Raw genomic sequence first — 13,225 nt, forward strand, 5'->3', positions numbered from 1 at the left:
GCCTCCCCCACTTCGGGGCTCACAAAACCTTCTCTCCAATCCCTCCCCAATCCCTCTGTTAAGGTCCTCAATCACATTTCTCTATCCCCGTACAGTGGTCACTAGGTGACCCAGTAGGGCAAGTTCAACACAACCATTTTTATGGAAATTATTATAACCAATATTAATTTAGATTTATATGTGCCAGGTATTGTGATAATAGATTTATAGGTTGGAATTCATTCAATTGTCTCAAGGCCCTAGGACACAGACACTGTTATTAATTAGCCTTATTATATTGATGAGGGAATTGGGGCTTAGAGAAATTAGGCACTTGCCCAAGGTCACTGGGAGGGTAAATCAAACACAAGATGTTAACCACACTGTACTGCCTTCCCAACCACCTAGCAAGCTCGGCCACAACATCAAGGAAACAGGGCGACCAGGGCCAAGAATCGTGGCCCTCTGGTCAGGTTATCCAACCCTGTGTTTGTACAACCTCCTCCGAAGGGGACGCCCACACAGATGACCTCTGGGTATTGTCTACTTCGCCTTAGGAAGAGTGATTTCACAGACTTCCTTGGTAACCTGCTTCATGATCTAATCACGAACCTACACTCTGGTTTGAGCAGAATGTTATCAGTGCGCAGAATGCTCCCTTCTGTGTCGTAAGGGACAAGAGAGACCTGCCTGCACTAACATTCTTCCCAGACTGAAGACAATTAAAAAACTATTCCCTTTAGCTTTCTCTTCCCCAAATCAACACTTTGAATGTTTCTCCAGACTTCCACTGCCCATCCCCCATGTAAACCACAAGATTTGCTGTTGTTACAGAAGTGAAACTGGGGCGGGAATTCTAGCATTTCCATCTCATCATTATTTCTGTATCACAAAGGTGGGAGAAGGGACCTTAAATCTGAGCTCCCTCTCTCTGTGACAAGTGACAAGCAAGGGTCTGACCTCCAGCAGGCCTGCCTGCATTTTTGGCCACATCTGGCCAATTCTCCTCCAGGGCACCCCAAATGGGCCCCCGAGACAGGCGTGCAGTAAGACCCTGTCACAAAAGAGAACCTGATGACACAGAAGACAGGTCTGTGCAAGGGGGAAGCAGGAAGGGAAGGCAGGAAGCATCCGCTGGGATTTGGATCCGCAGTCAGGCCTGGGCATGAGCCCCTGGGAGAGGCCAGCTAGCCTCAGCTGGGGACACTTATCTCACTACTTTTCAGGTTGTCTGTTCTTGTTTCTTCCACAGAAATGGGGTTTTCCGTTGAAGCAAATTAATTTTTTCCCCAAAGGTCACCTAAAAAGCAGACCTGAAAGGCTAGACCATGAGTTGGAGATGCCAACAGTTATCAGCAGAGGTGGTTTCTGGAAACCTGAATTCCAATCCCTAGCCAGACAACTACCCTTTGACCTAAAGCACAAGATCAGCAATAAATCCTCTTTATCACCTGACCAACACGGCAGCTCTTTCCTTTGGTTTTCAACTGCCTCAGAGAGCGGGATGCCAATAAAAACTCCCCTTTCCCCTTCTGAAAGGCACGTTCATAGGGAGTGTGTGAATGTGCATGTGTGCGCCTGTGGTCACGTGGGAACTGCCATGCCCTGGATCCAGGGCAGGTAGGAACTCTGCGGGCAGCTCTGCGTGAGTCAGGTCAGCCTGAGAGATGCAAGGCCTCTTACAGAGGGGCAACCAGCCCTGAGGTGCACGGTGTCCTGGGACTAAAGCTTGCTTTTCATACAGTGAAGAGATAAGAACACAGGATGCTAGGCTCATGGCCGTGACCGGAAAAGGACGGCAAGGAAAAGTAAGCATGAGCAGCCCAAAGTCCTTTTTCCAGCACTGGCCAAGGGAGGATGGATATTCTTAGATCTGACCTCCCCTACCCCCCATCCTGTTCCCTGAAACTTGAGCCCTAAAATTCTGGGAAGGAACTAAAGATGGTACACATTTTCCGAAGATCCAGATCCAAGGTCAGAGACAGAGATAAAGGCATCAGAAAGGAGATACACAAAGAAACAGGTACAAGAAATCTTTCATGATTCTGGTACTTACTAAAACAGCAGGTTGCATAAGGAGGCCAAATAAAAAAGGGCTGGATTTTGTATCTTCCACCATGGGAAATGCCCTGACATGAGTTTCTTGGAGCCCAAGCTCTCTGACCACCCGGAGTGGAGACCTCTGCCCCTTGGCGGGACCCACCTTGTGTGCAGTTTCCGCAAACTGCTGGGCGCTGTTCTTCATGTCTTCCGTCTTCTCCTCTGCTCGGCCTAACCGCTCCCCACGCTCGTTCAAGGCCTGGCTCGCTTTCTGTACGGCGCTGGTCACGCTATCGGCTGCCGAATGGAGGATGCTGTTTCCTGAAGAAGCACAACAAGAGCATCAGAGGCTACCTTGCCTGACCTACAGCGACAGAGCCCTGCGAGGGGTTAGCACCTGTAAGAGCAAGGAGGGCCCCTACAGAGAAGCCTCGAGTGTCTAGGAATGAGTCAACATTTCTTCTGATCTGGTCTGACTGCTCATGTGTAGGAAGAGAACCCACAGCCTGCAGGGCTTGGGCAAATGCTGACAGCTTCTCTCATATCCCCTTCACTGATACAGCCCTCACTGCCACTCTACTGCCATTTTGTTTGGTGAGGATCCAAAGGACGGGGTTCATCTGGATTTAGGACTTGCCTTGCATAAAGGAAATTCTTTTTATTTTTTTTATTAAAAAAAATTTTTTTTAATCTTTATTTTTGAGAGAGAGACAGAGTGTGAGCAGGGGAGGAGCAGAAAGAGAGAGGGAGACACAGAATCTGAAGCAGGCTCCAGGCTCTGAGCGGTCAGCACAGAGCCCGATGCGGGGCTTGAACTCACGAACCGTGAGATCATGACCTGAGCCGAAGTCAGACACTCAACCGACTGAGCCACTCAGGTGCCCCACAAAAGGAAATTCTGACAAATTCATAGAATTAGGCAAATTTGATGAGGCTTATCTGGATCTTTTGCGCATTTCCTCTTGGCTTGGGGTTTAGGTGAAAACCCACAGGAAAAGAGGCACAGAACTTTTCCAGACAGAATGCTCTCTCTTCTTTTCAACTCCTCTCTTCCATTTTACCCCATTATCCCTAGATGCATGGTTTCATGTGAGAAGCTGTCAAACAGTCCCAAAGTTCAGAGATAGGCCAGCTCCCAACCTTGAATCCTGAGTGAAAACCTGGTTGGCTGGGCCACTGTTGGTCAGGTGAAAGGGCAAAATGTGGATTATGGGAGCTATGGGTCCTCAACACTGCACTTAGCCAGGAGGTAGAGAACAGTGACAGTAACCAGCCTTAGAAGTAACTGGGCACTTCCCGATTCATGAAAAAGTTGAAAACCGTCACATCTCAGAGGATTATACATCCCTGCCGTCCCATTTGCCAGGACTGAAAACAGAATTTAACAGTGAAGAACTGGCAGGTGTATAACCCACTGAGAACCAGCGACTTGCAGAATTACAACCCAAGGAGATTTATAGCTGTATTTTGTTAACACTGAGTGGAAGATATTTAATGGCATTTTATGTAATGGCTTTATGTCTTTGAATAAGTTTATTACATCATTTAACTTTGTACTTGGGATGGATACATCTAGCCACAGACAGCTTTTAATAGAAATGTCATTTCCACTGGTCTCAGCTGTAAAGTCTTCCTAATTTCTCCTCTGTGGGAAAAGTCTGTGGTTTGTGGAACAGACTCTCAGGCAAAGAAAGTGCCTGGCCCATAGGAAGCATTTTGTAAATTGTTTCCCATTTTTCTTCTTTAGGAGTAGATTTTAAGGGCTTCTGCTGTGTGCTAAGGGGAGAAGAATGGGGTTAACTTAGTATTACTCAGTTGCATCAAGCACTCCATGAGCCAAGATAAATTAACAGATTAATAGGGACTACTGGAGATGGGGCTCTGGAGGAATCTTGTTGAATGCAATGATTGGATGGAAAGCCTAGGTCTTCAGAACAGATTTAGGAGAAGAAATCTTGGTCCCCCTCTCCTTCCACACCGCATGACTATGATGATAGACTCTTAGTCCACTGCCTAACATGTGAATGGCATTTTGCAGTCATAAGGCACCTTCACAAATATCTCATTTGAGTGTCACACAAATTCTATTGAGAAGACTGAGATTGGTTGAGGTTATGTGGCCTGCACAAAATCATATTGCTAGGGAAGCAGCATGGCCAGCACTGGAACCTGATTTTCCAATGACTTTTCCTTATTCTGTACCATCCTCTTTGCAGATATGGTGTAGGCTGTGGGAAACAATACAAAAGACAGAATTGTGAGCAGATTAGCACAGACAGATGCTGACAGGTTATTTGCCAAGGTAATGCCTGACTGTTTCTGTCCTCAAGGTATTCCTCTTGGTTAATGAAGAGCTATTCACCTGTGTTACATTGTAAGTCAAGTGGTCTCAAGAGAAAGAGGTCAATGGGATGGAATGGGAAGATGGAAGGGCCTGGAAGGTGCATAGTGGTGGGGGCACTTAAGTTGCCTTCCTTTCTTGCTTCTTCTCACAAACCCACAGCTTAGCCACCAGAGGCTACAGAAAATACAGGGCAGGGAATCTGCAAGTTTACAGCCAGGAACAGCTACATCAAGCCAAAGAGATTTTAGAATTAGCTACCATAAAATTAAGAAGGTATATAACCAGAACTTGTCTTTTCCCATTGAATTGGACTCTCATGATGTCTACAAAGTTAGACACATTTGTGTTTCTGGAGTGAATCTGCTATGCATAAGCCATATTGTTTTCCTGTCATGACTTCCTTAATTTTGCACAAGATGTCAGGTAACACTGCATCCAACTTTATATGATACTGTTTAACCAACAGGCATTATTACTAAAAGAGAACCAAACACTGTCTTCACTATTCAAAGATGACACTGATTGACCACGATCAATAGAAAATCCACCTCCAGTTGTTTTTCAGACATGAGGATGGATTTGAGCAAATCTTAGGGCCTCTTGGTTGAAATTACCTCTCTCTCCTGGTTTCAATTCTAACCACATTTCAGGCTCAATGAAGTCTCATCACCTTTATCAAGTTTTATGTCAACTCCATACCCTCTTTTCTCTTACTTCCGTAAGAACTGTCTATGTCTTCTTAGGCACTTAATCAAGGGCAGTCATGGTGGGCAACTTTCCCAACTCATTTCTTTACCTACAGATGCAGTGATTTACCAGCCAGGCTATCAATTCCCCAAGGGCACCATTTTGTTATGTTGGCTATTCCTCAAATCTTGAATGTTTCTCCTCTTCATTTGGTCTCCTACTTCCTTTCTTCTGAGATCCTGCTAAAGCTGAAATTCTGGGGTTCTGTCATTGGCCCTCTTCACTCTCTACTTCTACACTCTACATTCTCTCTAGGTCAATTTTACTCAATTCACGGCTTCAGTGACCAAATTCTATCTTTCATGAGGTTGTGCTGCTAAGCCCCAGACCCATATGTTTTCTTACTTGAGAGTTCCAGGTGAGTGACCCAAAGTCATCTGGAATTCAGTGTGCCTAAGCCTGACCCCACTGTCTTTCCCCTCATGCCTGCTTTTCCTTTGGGGTTCCCTGCTCAGTGAACAACCCCACTATCTGCCCAGCTCCTTAACTCAGAAATCTGGGAGTCCAGTCTATGTCCTCCCTCACTTTTACCCCACGCAACTAAAGGTCCCCTTCTACACGGCTCTGTGCTTTCTATTCTCTTTACCATTTCCATTGTTTCTGTGTTGACCTAGTCCCTTCTGCTTTCAGAGTTAGAGTGATAGCCTCTTGTCTAGCTGTCCCCACAGCTAGACAAGATGGTTCATCTTCCACACCTTCATAGACAACTTTTAGAAAGGCAAATCTGTTTACCATCTCCCCACTAAAGATAAAATTGAGACTTCTGCCTTGCCTTTCTCTCACCTCGTCTCTTACACCTTGCCAAATTGCCTAAATGTACACATGATGTACACATGATGTGTCATGATTTTTTTTTTTTTTTACTTATAAGCCTTCATATTACTGCCTCTGCCTGGAACCCTGCTTATCTTGGTCTTCCTAAAAAAGTGGCTACTTCAGTACAATTCAGGTCCTCTCTAAGGGAACCTTATCATGTCTAGCTTACCATATACCCTGGCTGCTCCCAACACACATTTTCTTGTGTTTGTTTCAAATGGTGCATTTATTTCATGCATGTAATTCTTGGCTATCTAGGGTGAACTCTTTGAGGGCAGGGACCCTGCTTTTTTCATTTCTGTATTCCTGGTCCATGGCACACAGCAGATGTTCAATAAACACTGGGTGACTGAAAGAAGGATATATCATCCCTCTTAGGATTTCTTCATGGCTTAGCAGAGGGTTGGGTACATAACTGATACTGTCACACGATCTAACTACGTCCTGAAATTCTAAACTTGCCAAGGGACTAAGAGATTAGTCTGTGTCTAATGGAGTTAACTATCTCACCTAGCAATTGTGCCAGGAATCCAATGAGTTAAATGAAACACAAAATGTAAAAAGGGTAACGCATTTGCTATAGTAAAAGGAAAGGGGGGGGGTGGTTGATAAAAAAAAAAATCTGTTGTTACTACCCTGAAAATAAACGACAGTAAGGTATAAAAAAACAGAAGTTAAATAGCTTAATAAATAAATCCAATGTAAAAATAACTGTTTCCTGAACACTTACTATGTTCTGGGCATTTACTAAATGCTTCTTACAACCATCTTACGTGATGGGCATTGCACGATCCCATTTCTATCAGTGGAAGCACTAATGTAAAGAGAGAGGGTTAGCCCACCTCCAGAGCCAGTTCTCTTACTCATTGTGTTATGTGGGCTCTCCATGGGAAGTTTCTTGTACAAGATTAATGACACAGAGTCTGCATTAACTGTGGAAGGAGGACCGCAGTGCAGTAGTTTCTTATGCATTCCTTAAAATTGCAATAGTAAACAAAATATCCTATTATTATTACAAGTTAGAATAACTTACTGTAGAAAATTTAGAACACACATCACTATAAAAAGGCAATGAAATCATGTAATATTCAATTGCTTGGAGATAACCACAATTTACGCTGATGGTACATTTTATTCTGGTGATTTTTCTGTATATGCTTTTCTAAGACGTGGCTGAGACCATACCACAGATATTTCGTTCTCTGTCCTATTGTGGGCACTGCCCCATATCATAAAGAATTCTTTGAAAATACTATTTATAATGGCTGCATAACACTGCTGTAATTTATTTGGCTCTTTCCCTTTTAGGTATTGGGTGTGTTTCCAAAAGTTTTGCTTTTTAAAATGAGGTTGCACTTACCTTGTTGCATTTACACACACACACACACACACACACACACACACACACACACACACACACAATCTTTACTCACATCTCTGACAATTCCTAGAAATGAAAGTGCTGATTCAAAGAACATACACATTTTTGAGGCTCTTGATGCAGGATGAAAACTGCTTCCCTGAAAGTTTCATTCAACTTTTCTTTTTTTTTTTAGAAAGTGAGAGAGAGACAGTGTGCATGTGCACGAATGGGGGAGGGGCAGAGAGAGAAAGAGAATCTTTAGCAGGCTCCACACTCAGCACCGAGCCTGAGGTAGGGCTTGATCTTATGACCCTGAGATCATGACCTGAGCCAAAATCAAGAGTCAGATGCTTAACCGAGTCACCCAGACGTCCCTCAACTTTCAACGCTATTCATTTGAGTGTATTGTATGTCAGGCACTATTATACTGATGCAATTGGCAGAATGACTTTGTGGGAGTGATTTAGTTTCTCTGATCTTCAATTTCTCCATCTGTAAAATGAGGGTCATGCCATCTACCTTGTGTGGCTGTTGTGGAAATGAAGACAAAGATGTGTACTAAGTGCCTGTAGATTCTCAGTGGGTGTTTGTTTCTCCACCTCCCCGAGACCACATCTGTTCTCTAGGAATTCAAAGATGGTAAGATCCCACTCAATTCCACTGCCTGTCTCCCTCTCTTCTCTCCTATTTTGGGGCTATGTGTCTTGAAGCTCACAGAAGACACTTCTCAGATAGCCCTGTATACCTGCTGTCATAGCTCAGCGTGTTGCTCAGACAGGGAGCTGAGCACAAACTCACTGAGTCAAGGCATGTTCTACTCAAAGCTCGGGCCCATAATACTGTATTGAGTTCAGTCTGGAAATAAAACAGTCTCCCAAGGCAGATAGAACAGTAATTCTCTCTAAAGAGGCAGGAAGCATATTAATACCCAAATTTATTCAAGCAGTCTGAGAAGAGGCTGTCAACCACAGCAAATAAAGTCACCTGCCTTTTGAATTACAGTCTCTGGAGAGTAGAGACCAGTCTTACTTCATTGATGTTGCATTTATGTCCATTTCACTCAGTACAAAAAAATAAATAAAATATATTAAAAAATATTATAAAATATATATATATATTTATATTAATATATATTACATATAAATATATATATTCATGCTGACATCTCTTTTTTTTTAATGCTGGCATCTTTTATGTTAAATGATTGAGCAGACTTCACTGAACTAAAGCTATAACTTGAAATAAAGCAGTAACTCTGCATTAGTCTGTTTTAAATCCCAATTAAAAGAAACTTAAATGTATAGAAATATGAGGGAAAAAATAAGGGGTATTGAAAAGCAACAATAGAAGAGAAAGAGGTAGAGGGAAGATTTTTAAAAGCACACAAAACACACCAACAGCATATCAACACAATTGATATGCACACCAAAAAATATCAACATAATTTCTTTATATTGTCCTAGGCTTCAGGTTGTATCTTGGTAATCAAAATTCCTAATTCAAGAGCTAGTAGAGAGGCAACTTCAAGAATTTTCATCAGCATTCTCCTATATCAAATATCTATATCCACCTATATTTGTCTATCTATATCTATAAAGATATAGATAGGTAGATATGTATATTTGAAATGCAAAATACTCACCCTGGAAAGAAGCAGGAAAATCATCTAAAAATAAATGATCAATAAATATATGCCAATCTACACTCAGTGTTGATTAATGTGACCACCTCAGAGCAACTGTTTTAGAAATGAAATCTGTTAATAATTTTGCTTGGACTGCTTCTACTCTATAGTCAATTTAGCCACTTAGCAAGCACTGTACAATAAAGCCCCATGTATACAAACTAACTTGAAAACTAATTATAGAAAAGAAAAACAAAATGGATTTGGGTTCTAGTACAATAAACTCACAAAAATAGGCAGGGAGATCTATTATATTGAATCTGTTAGTTGGCCAGGAACACTAGTAACTCTCACGGTGTCTGCCGAAAGTGTTTGGTAATAATTTATTCATGGAGTAGCTTAAATAGTCCCTATTCTATACTTGTCTATGGTATTACTATTTTTTAGCAAAATGATTTTCACGGGTAGACATAAGGCACACCTAAGTCTGGTCCAGTATTAGTGACATTCAAATGAACTTTCCTGGCTACAAATCTGTGGGATTCACCCAAGATGCTCTTTCCTTTCCTTTTTCTACTTCCAATCTTGGTTGCTCAGGGTCTTTACCATGAGAGGACATATTAGCAAAAGAAAAGAAAAGTCACATGGAAACTTGGTCCTCCGACTGCAGGGTCCCTTCTCCATGGTCCCTTCTCCACTCTTAAAGCCACTCTGAACCATTTATACTGGGAAGAGGGCGCACCTCCACCCCCACGGGCAGTAATTGAAGTTGCATGGTAACTGTGATACTTCCGGTGGTTCTGCTTAGGGCTGTGACTTGCCCTAAACATTTTAGAAACGAATATAATTTAAATGAGAATGATGATAATAACTTCTACAAACAGAGTAATTAAATGCACGGGCCTACCCGGTGAAACAAGCTGGTTCTTCATTCACAGACTCCATTGATTATCTGTGAGCTTGGGTAAATTAGGAAGCTCTTTCTACATTACACTGACTAATCAATACTAATCACCCTGCTGCATTTCAATGTTGGGCCACCTCTAGGATCCCTTTTTTAGATGGAGATCTTCCAAAAGGTTAAATTTCACTTGCACTTTTGTGGTAATGACTAATCAGATAAATTCTGTTACAAATCCAGGCTACTTTATGTAAAACCTTTCTAAAAGGAAGAGTCGTTAACCCATGCTGGGCAAAGAGTATACATCAGCCCTACACTCACAGAAACAGCTACCATTCATTGAATGTCCCTATGTACAAGGGCTGTGGTAAGTTGTCAAAGTCCTCAAAGGAATATTTTCTTACCTATTTTGCAGATGAGGAAATGAGTGCTCAGGGAGGTAGAGTAGCTTACCCAAGGTCACCCAGATCTTGACCCCAAAACTTTTTTATTTAATAAAATATTTGTAAATAAGAATAGTATATTCAAAGTGTACAAGATGATCTGATATGCACAGTGAAATGATTATAGCAATTAAGCTGATTAACATATCCATCTCCTCAGATTTTTTTTTTTTCTTGGTGGGAGAACCTGTGATCTCCTTTTAGCAAATTTCCAGTATTCAATACAGTATTATTAACTATAGTCATCATGCTGTGCCTTAGATCTCTAGACATATTCATCTTGCATAACTTCACTTTTGTACCCTGGGACCAGTATCTGTTTCCCCCATCTCCCTGCCTGAGGAAGCAAGATAGAAAGGAAAAAAAAAACACAAAAAAAACCCACAAAACTGCACGATCCCGCTTAGATAGGGAAGCTAAAAAAGTCAAATACACAGAAGCTGGGAGTTGATCCCAAAACTCTTGGTGACTATGTCAGCATTTCCCAAAGTGGTTCTGTAGTTTAAAAGAGGGCTACTCATAAAGCTCCATTCTAGGGTAAAATGACTTCACGAAGTGCAGATCTAGCTGGTTCCTTTATTGCATAACTTTGGAAAACCTTTAATATGCTAATGTAAATTGTGAATCAGGAGGAGGTAGGAATGTGAGCAGGAGATCTGCCAGCAGAACTTCTGAAACATACTTACTCACAGGGTCCTTTTGCATAGACTATTTTAGTAGGGTGGATTTCTGCAGAATCCACTTTGGGAAATACTACAATAAACTATATTGACTCCTAAGTTAAGGGAGGAAAAATAAATCCAAGCTGTCTTCATTAATTTAGTAATAGATGGACAAGTCATGTAATTACATTAAGAAGGCGTGCTTTACAGAGACAGCAGAACAGATATAGCATGCTGAATGGCAGTTCCAGAATTATCTTTTGTCTCAAGTTGGTGGCTAATTTCAGGGACCGTGAAACTTGTTTGTTGCCTGCAGCTGGATGACAAAGAAGAATGGACTCAGTGTTCAGGAATACGCTGTAAAACCATAAACTCAAAAGCCTACCTGAAGGAGACCTTGGAGTTATCTATTCCTGGCATTACTAAAGGAATGCCATTCCTTGGACCATTCTATGAGGCAAATCTCTTCTGTTGGAAATGTAAAGGTCATTTTGTGGAACCGTGGCCTGTTCCCAAGTCACAGTCATACCCCATAGCTAAGGGCTCAGGAGAAAGCCGAATGCCCCCCTCCCTGTCCTACAGATGGCTATGAGCTCACACTCTCCTCCCAACTCATTATTTCAAGATTCAAGATTCCCAATGGCGAGGGTCAAACATTTAGGGTTTTATTCATGCCCCTTTAAACACTTAAACTCAAGATATGTAGAGAAATTCACTAATCCTTTAACTATTCATTTAAACTTGGTCCTTATGAACATGTTCTTAGAAGAGTTATAGGGCATCAGAAGAATGATTTTAAGGACTTCTTTTGGATCTGTTTTGTTCAGTGAATATCAGGCTCACAGAAAAGTGGCCAAAATGTAACTTCAAAGAGGGAATCCTTGTTTTGAGGTTAAAAACCTCAAGTGGCTCTAATTTGGTAAAATGGATTTTGTCCATTCTGTCTTTACTCCGTATGTCAATAAACCAGCTTTGATCTGCAGCTGTCAGCTTTCATTACAGTTGGAAGCTAGTGTCTTTTACTTTAATAACTGATATATACAATTTGAAAACCTCCTACCATGCTACTGGCTAAAACTAATTCTGTTCAACATGTGAAGTCTGCTGCTTCCTTACTGGGTGACCTTGAACAAATAACTTACCTCTCTATGCTTCAGTCTGTTTCCTCATCTGTCATGGGGTTGGTCTAGTATCTACCTAATCGGGTTGTGGGGAGGGATTAATGAGGTTATGTACAAGTGGGGCACTTAGAACAGTGTCTAGCACACAGAAGATGCAACTTTAGCCATTACCGAAGAGAGAAACTTTAGTTATTTGGCACTAAAGAGTCTTTGTGTTCAGCTTTCCACTTCAACTTGTTTTTCTTTTGCTATTCTTGTTCACCATGAACATTCTTGAAGGAAGAATCCATTCTACTGTTGGCCTCATACTTCCCAGTGACAGTGGACTTCCAGAGAAGTGGTTTCCACACCACTCTACTAACATCGCTCCTGCAATAACCTGAGTCCTTTGGCTATTTTAAGTTTCCTCCACTTGGCCACCAGACCACAAGGTGACTGACTACTCCTTTTTAAAATCTGCTCTTTCTCTGGGCTTCTGTATCAAACTATTTTTTAATCCCTCCACCACTTTGATTATTCCCTGTCAGTTCCATTCCTTTCCCGGTTAGGGGTATGAGGGCAGAAGATACTAGCTATGTGACCAAAGGTTAATTAATCTCTATGAGCCTATTTCTCATTGGCACAGTGGTGAGAGAAAAAGTACCTATTTTTCCTAGAGTTTGTCATGAAAATGAAAGGAAATATATACTTAGCATAGTGTTAGTAATGCAGTACGAGCTCCATACACATTGTTATTGGTAATATCTGATTCACTCAGCACATTTATTGTAGTATAAATATGGGTCAGACACTGTCTATACTTGTCTGCTTCTCAAATTTGACGTTAGGATTAGCCCATTCTTTCCCTTCCCACCCTCCATCTGACCTTCTCTTCCTCAATTCACTGTGTTAGTAAATGGCCTTTCTGTCTACCCTGTATCCTTTGCTCAGTCACCGTTACTCCAACCTCTCTGTCACATCCCACACGTGTGTCCAAGCAGCCCAGAGTGTTTATCTCAGCAAGGGCACTTTGCTTAGCCCTCCACTCTACTTCCAGTCCTCACCAGGTCTTACTGGACTATGTAGCAGGCTGGGTGGTTTTGTGGTCACTGGTCTCTCAGTTTCTAATGCATCATCCTCTTTCCTTATTACTAACCTGATCATGCTCCTTCCTTGTTGTGATCCTTTGTGGACTTACCCATAATT

General features: G+C 41.9%; 1 protein-coding gene across 3 annotated transcripts in view; it reads right to left on the reverse strand.

The window, feature by feature from the left end:
- The window catches only part of STXBP6 (syntaxin binding protein 6), a 248,187-nt gene that overhangs the window by 6,959 nt on the left and 228,003 nt on the right, over positions 1-13,225 (reverse strand). For all 3 annotated transcript variants that reach the window (XM_053889310.1, XM_053889311.1, XM_053889312.1), the window contains exon 5: positions 2,183-2,340. In XM_053889310.1, coding sequence (XP_053745285.1) covers positions 2,183-2,340 — 158 coding nt within the window. The remainder of the gene's footprint in view (positions 1-2,182; positions 2,341-13,225) is intronic.

The sequence above is a fragment of the Panthera pardus genome, unplaced genomic scaffold (genome assembly GCF_024362965.1).
Source record: "Panthera pardus isolate Hobbes unplaced genomic scaffold, ASM2436296v1 HiC_scaffold_24, whole genome shotgun sequence".
Lineage (NCBI taxonomy): Eukaryota > Metazoa > Chordata > Mammalia > Carnivora > Felidae > Panthera > Panthera pardus.